Source organism: Calonectris borealis, chromosome Z (assembly GCF_964195595.1).
Source record: "Calonectris borealis chromosome Z, bCalBor7.hap1.2, whole genome shotgun sequence".
Classification (NCBI taxonomy): domain Eukaryota; kingdom Metazoa; phylum Chordata; class Aves; order Procellariiformes; family Procellariidae; genus Calonectris; species Calonectris borealis.
The window spans coordinates 40,790,698-40,797,194 of NC_134352.1; the positions used below are offsets into that span (position 1 = coordinate 40,790,698).

General features: G+C 43.8%; 1 protein-coding gene across 1 annotated transcript; it reads left to right on the forward strand.

Annotated features, from left to right (window-relative positions):
- Positions 1-232: 232 nt before the first annotated feature.
- PRXL2C (peroxiredoxin like 2C) lies at positions 233-4,780 on the forward strand. Its single transcript, XM_075136210.1, has 6 exons — positions 233-430; positions 963-1,031; positions 2,561-2,614; positions 3,043-3,148; positions 3,389-3,520; positions 4,112-4,780. The coding sequence occupies exons 1-6, from the start codon at positions 248-250 to the stop codon at positions 4,237-4,239; spliced, it is 672 nt and encodes a 223-aa protein (XP_074992311.1). The 5' UTR covers positions 233-247; the 3' UTR covers positions 4,240-4,780.
- Positions 4,781-6,497: the final 1,717 nt, after the last annotated feature.

The following is a 6,497-nucleotide window of genomic DNA, read 5'->3' on the forward strand; positions in this document are numbered from 1 at the left end:
CTCGGTTTGATTTTGTCGCGTTTTCGGCAGGAACTGCATCCTGGCCCATTTCCCTCTCCTTTTGCCCAAAGGCCCAAGCTCGCCAACTCCTCCGCCCGCCGCGGGAAGGCGCCCGACACCGCCCCGCCGGCCCCGCCACTTCCTGGCGGCCACGCAGCCCCCGGGCCTTCCCCCCCGGCCCCGCCCTCCTCTGCCCCCTCCCGCCCCGGCCGCGCAGGCCCGGCGGAGCGGCGGAGCGGGGCGGGCCATGGCCGGGCCGCCGGCGCCCCCCGTCACGCGGCAGGTGGGCAGCGCGCGGGGCCGCGGGCGGCGGCCGGAGGCGGGGGAGCTGCGGGAGGCCGCCCGCTGCCTGGTGGTGGACGCGGACGGGAGGAGCATCCCCTTCAAGGCCCTGTTCGGGGAGCGCAAAGCCATCGTGGTGTTCGTGCGGGTGAGGAGGGAGCGGCTGCCCGGGCGGGTTCGCTCGCCGGCCTGGAGCCCAAGCGGGCGCCTTGCGGGGAGCCCCAGCTGGACCGTGAAGGGGCGGGGGGGAGCGGGGGGTTCGCATGGCCTGGGCTGGAGCGGAGAGGAAAGAAAATACAGAGGAGATCCGTTCTACTTCTGGGAACCCCCGTTCTTTGGGAAAACGATAGAGTGTTTACCCGAAAGGAAATAATTCTTCACCCGTGTCTTTAGGGAAACAAGTCTTGTGTCCCCTGACCTCCCAGCTGGCAAGCCAGCTCTCACATTCCTAAAATATCCAGAGATAAAAATGTTAGCAAGGCCCCAAGCCCAGTGTCCTTGTTCAGTCTTGGATTAAACCAGGATCCTACTCCAAATTCGGTGACTGCAGAGAACTTTAACCTTTCCTGTTCCCTGTTCCCGATCACCTCCAAAATGGTTTGTGCCCAAAGTCAGAATCTGATGCTTCACTGCTGTGCAATTATGTCTGTTTCTGACCCGTTCAACTGGCTCTGTTGCAGAATTTTTTATGTTACACCTGTAAGGAGTATGTAGAAGACCTGGCAAAAGTCCCCAAGGCGTTTTTACAAGTACGTACTCTGCCCTTAACATGTACATGGGGTTGCTGTAGTCGAGCAGATTTGTTATGTCCCGCTGCAGGCTTGCGTGAGGCTTAAACCTTCTAGGAATCCAAAAAAGGCTCAGAAGAAAGTTAGTACTTTCATTGTTTACTACAATAGCCATAATGTATCTGCCTAGGAAACACAGGAAAGGATTTATTGCGCTACATGCTCTGTTGCAGCGGCATTATTTCTCCCTGCCCTGTTAGCTTGGTGCTGTTTTTTCTGCTGTGTTCTGAACAGTTAGACAACATCTGTCAGGCATTTCTTTTGGTATTAGTAGTGGCCCGGGCAGCTGTCTTCTCCTGACCACTAACTAACTGCTGCCCTTTCCTGTATGCCGCTACAGCTGACTGATGGTTGTGCATGGAACAAGATCAGAAAATTGATCTGGATTAAAAATAGTCTCTTTTCCTATGGTTATTTGTAAGCTGCATCAGTTGTGTGACCTGTTCTCCAGGCAGCTGCACAAACAGGAGTGACATAGTGACAGAAAGGAGAAATGGAGTGGGTAGGGTTTGCTATGGACAGGAATTTGTTGGCTGGTAGGAGATACCAGGAAAGACAATGATCCCCTGCTAAATTTGGAAGGTCAATCTGTCTCTTCTAGGCTGCTGATTGAAATTCTGTCATATTTTATTCCCAAGAGCAGCGTAGCCGATGACAGAGACTCAGCTCCTTGCTGACAGCAAGCCTTAGCCACTTGAGGATGAAAAGGGGCAATTTCTTTGGCAGTTCCCCTTCTCAGGACAAATTTTTCTAAACTGCTCCATCAGTGTTACTCAGAATAACATTTCCTTAATTTGGCTGCTCAAATAAATGTATACAGAGAATCAAAACCGTCCATGCTTTTCTTGGTGTGAGTATTCTGTTTTTAGGAGGGCTTCTTTTCATAACAAGCAAAATGATTCTATATGGGAAAGGCAAGTATTACACCCTAGTATTAAAACAACCTCATATTTTATTAGCTGTTTTACTGGCATCTAAATGAACTTGAGTTTTGGCCTCTATTTTAGACTCAGGCCTAACATTGCACCTGCAAAAGATAGCAGTACATGCGGATGCAAGTTATATCTATTAATGAGCATCCGTGTATGTAAATCACAGACGTACTTGCACGTGCACCAATATTTGCATGCTGCTGCTTTAGATGCAGGTGCAACTGAGTGGAAATTTTGAATTTCCAAAATCATAGCAGGTTGCAATCAATTGAAAAGATGACGCTACTAGCGCTACAGAAAGCTTAAAGTTTACACACCTGTAACTTAAATGTTATCTTTAAAAATAATTTTTCCCTTAATAAATTAAGGTAGCTGCTGTAATTGTGGGTGACAGACAAAGGTGCAGGCTCCAAACAGTTAAGTTATGTCAATTTAAAATAATTTTAACTCAGTGCCCTGTGATCATTAACTCAGGACAGCAAATTCTGCTAATGCTTTGCAGCCATGCAGAAACACCGAGTTCCTCTTTACAGTTTCAATACCTGTGTTCTCTTCTAGGAAGCAAATGTGAGGCTAATAGTTATTGGACAGTCATCTTATCATCACATCAAGGTAAATAAAGTAGTCATTACATACATTGTATCCTCTATTGTGTCTTAATGGTCTGCATTGAGGGATTTGGCTCTGAGTGAAAAGGTGGTCATTTGCAACCACAGGAAAAGAGGACAGTATTCTTTTTCAGGAAGCAATTCTAATAGTAGTACATGAATAAAGCAAATAGCTAAAGTTTCAGTTTAAAAACCATTGGGGTTTGCTAAGGAAACATCTTTTCTTGATTTCACTGGCATTTTTAGTAAAAGCTTCGGGGCTAAAAATTTTTGGTCTTTAATTTAACATGACAGATCCACAGGTTTCCAAATCGGGGGTGGGGGGTGGGATGGTGTGGTGGGGTGTCAGCATTTTTTCCACTGTCAGTAGATCCTAACTAATTACTGTCTTAACCTTAAGAACTACTTGTTTTGTATGCATATATTTTGCAGCCCTTTTGCACTTTAACTGGGTATGCACACGAAATGTATGTAGATCCACAAAGGGAAATTTATAAAACGCTTGGCATGAAAAGAGGTGAAGGTAATAATGTATCAGGTAAGAATCATTTTCTCACCTTGTTTGGACTTACACAGAACAAAACAAGAATGCTCTGATAAAACAGTATGATCACAATGTAAATAGGGAGGGAGTTGCCCATCAGACCGTCTCTTGTAGGCTATATTTTGTCAAAACACCGGTAATCAGGAAACTGATTCATACTAGCTGTTCGATTTTGTTGCTCTCCTTATATGCTTTTGTGTTTCTAGATAACAAGTAATTTGCCGTTTTGTTTAGTGCGGAGCCCTCATGTGAAATCAAACACGCTCCTGGGAAGCATTAGGAGTATGTGGAGAGCAATGACTGGCCCAGCTTTTGATTTTCAAGGCGACCCTGCTCAGCAGGGAGGAGCTTTGATTTTAGGGCCAGGTGAGCTTCTTTGTTTTGTTTGAAAGTTACAGTCTTCTCCTTCAGCTGCTTGCTTTAACACTACACTGCTGTCCCTGTGGATCCCAAGGAGATGGTCTTGCGTTGAACTGTGTGATTTTGCTGGCTGAAGGAACCTGTGGAAGTGTCATTGTGTAGTCCCATCTCCCACAGAGGTGGCACGAAGCTGATCACAGTCCTGCAGAAATCGATAGGAGTGCTGGTGGAACAACTGCCTCGAAGTTTGGAGGGTTTTTTTTGACATCGTGGTGTTCACCGACATTCTACTTTCACATTTGATTCTAGGCATTTAATGCGGTTCTAGTAGATGAATAATGCGTGAAGGGGGGGTTGCCACATGACAAAGTCATCTCATCAGATCATTAGGAAACATCATGCTACAGCAGATTTAATTCAGTTAGATGCCTCAATCTTCCTTGCTTCTATAACTTAATTAAAGAAAAAATCTTTGTCATTGTTTAAAATACAGTGCAATCTCTAGAGCTAGTACGAATGCTTCTTTGATTCACTTATGTCTTGGAATGAATAAGTATTTTATTCAACTATTTACATGTTATTCTCATTCCATTCCAGGCAATGAAGTTCATTTTTTGCACCTTGATAAAAACAGGCTGGATCATGTTCCCATTAACACAATTTTGCAGCTGGCAGGAGTTAGAACAGTAAATTTCACAAACAAACCCCAGATTATTGACATATGACGCTGACACAACATACAATTTTTTTTATTTGTACTCTACAAGAACAATTCTCCAGCGAATTCTCACCAGCACTGGTACTGTTGTGTCTTTATGGGACATCTGAAACCTTACCTAAAAAATCAGAGCACAGAATAAACTACCTGGCACTGAAGATGGAGACGGAAGTGCTATTTCCATTGCATGTAAGATAACAAAAACTAAAACACAGCTGAGGCTTATTGCAAAAAATCCTGTAGCTTCTTACTTCCTCATCAAACAGTCTTGCTAACATATTTTTAAAATCTTTGTTCAAGATGCACTAAACTAAAAATCTGGTTTTGCTCAGGAAAAACTTGGGATTCTTGCCTTCAGCAGATCACACTAGCTTTCAATACTTCTCAGTGATGTTTTAAAGCTTCCAGCACTGTCTGACAATCTTCTATTAAAATACACCTTGAAAAATCACAGTTTGGAACACTGGGACTTAAGCTTATGCCTACTTTTGCATCTGGCACTGGCAGATAACATTTTATAGTTTTAAATAAATATTTTAAATACATCATCCATTGTCTGCAATTCTTTTCTGTCATACAGAATGGTGGGTCTGTAAGACCAGGGAGAGGTGTGTCTTCAACGTGTTTCTGATCAGATTGTCAGTTTTGGAGTAGGCCATAGTTAGTTACTTGTTTTCCTATGAAGATTTGAAGAATATTCTCCCTTGTATGTATGTACTTTCTCCCAGAGCAAGAGGTCTCTGAAAAAATGTCCTTAATTATTTCTGTCCTAGACAACTGAGGTAAGGACAACAGCATTTTGGTTTGCAGTTATGTCAGATTTCGTATTATCCATTTTTCTAGAAATGTTTATGTTCAGAACCTGTTGCTTTCATTAAAGTAGATGTGCCCTCTTTCATCCACGAGCCACTTCTTTTTAGCAATTTTAAAGTAAGATTGTCCGAGATTTATGGAGGAGCGTATCCTCCTCTGCAGTTTCTCATCTTTGGCCTGCACTGTAAAATGCTACTATGCATACATATCTCGCCTGCAAATTCTCTCCCCTTTTAAGCTTTAACACTAACGCGATTGTAAAACCGTATTCTGTGAAGAGGTTTGTCCCTGCATCCATTAAGGTCACTGGCAGGCCTAGAGCAAGCTCCGGCGAGCTCTACACCAGTAAAAGCATGCAAAATTAAATGCAGTGTTCCTTGACGAAATATAAAATGCTTGCTTAAGAAACATAACGATACTGAGCAATGTAATTCCATTAAAGGTACTATGCCTTAACACCTTATTAATTACGCAAACGTTTTGATAACGGTGTGTTTAGAAGAAGGATATTATTCATGTAAAAATACTGTGTTCAGTTCCCTGCTTTGACTAAACAGCGCTCGGCACAGGGTTGAAAGCAGTCATGTGCAGACTCTGAACCCGCCTGATTTCAGGGCTGGCCAGAGGCTTCCTCAGAACGTGGCATAAGGGACTGGGACCGGCAGCTGAGGCTCACAGGGGGATAAAGTCCGCTTGTCATGAACTGCCGCCCCTACACTCATAAATAAGGAGCTGGCCGCACCCTGCAGGGCTCCCCCAGCTTACTGATGTTTTTGAGTATGGCGGAAACTCTGGAATGCAGCTGCCGCTACGCTGCTTAAACCACAGCGGAAAGCAAGCTAGAAAACCAGTCTCATGTTTGTAAAACAAAGCCAAGAAATGCAGAAAACTTAAATTGTTTTCAAAGAGAAAGAACCATAGATATTCAGTTTATTTGTAGTGCTTCCACTCTGCTTCATTCACCTGATCATCACTGCCAAGGACACTGACTCTGGTTCCACTTTTGTTTTGCAATCATTTCACTTTCACGTTCTTGGTGCTTTTGATTTTAAAGGAAGTGTTTGGCTAGCTGTTTTTCTGTTTGTTTTGCTTTCAGTAGAGTTAAAATAATATACAATGGGAATAGTTCTATTGCCACTAATACATTAAATTAACTATAGCTAAAAGAACTGTGGACTCTTAAAAGGGATTGGAATGAATTAAGTTGTAGTTTGACAGCTCTGTACACTGAAGTCATCCACCCTCACCATTTCAATACTGACAGGAACCATACCATGGCCTCTGTGTGATCCCAGCAAAATCACTTCTTCAGAAAGATTTGCAAAGTGCAGACAAAGAAAGAGGGAAGAAGACAGAGAGGACGATTCAGTAGAAGAGCAGTCCTAATTAGGGCATCGGCCCTGAGTTTTGCATCTGGCCACAGCTTCACTGAGTTTGCTGGTACCCTGCGAG

What these genes read in the sequence shown, in the direction of transcription:
- PRXL2C (XM_075136210.1), top strand. Translation starts at nt 248, where the DNA reads ATGGCCGGGCCGCCGGCGCCCCCCGTCACGCGGCAGGTGGGCAGCGCG. An exon ending in CCATCGTGGTGTTCGTGCGG is followed by an intron (nt 431 to 962) that starts GTGAGGAGGGAG and finishes GCTCTGTTGCAG; the next exon opens with AATTTTTTATGTTACACCTG. An exon ending in CATCTTATCATCACATCAAG is followed by an intron (nt 2,615 to 3,042) that starts GTAAATAAAGTA and finishes TATATTTTGCAG; the next exon opens with CCCTTTTGCACTTTAACTGG.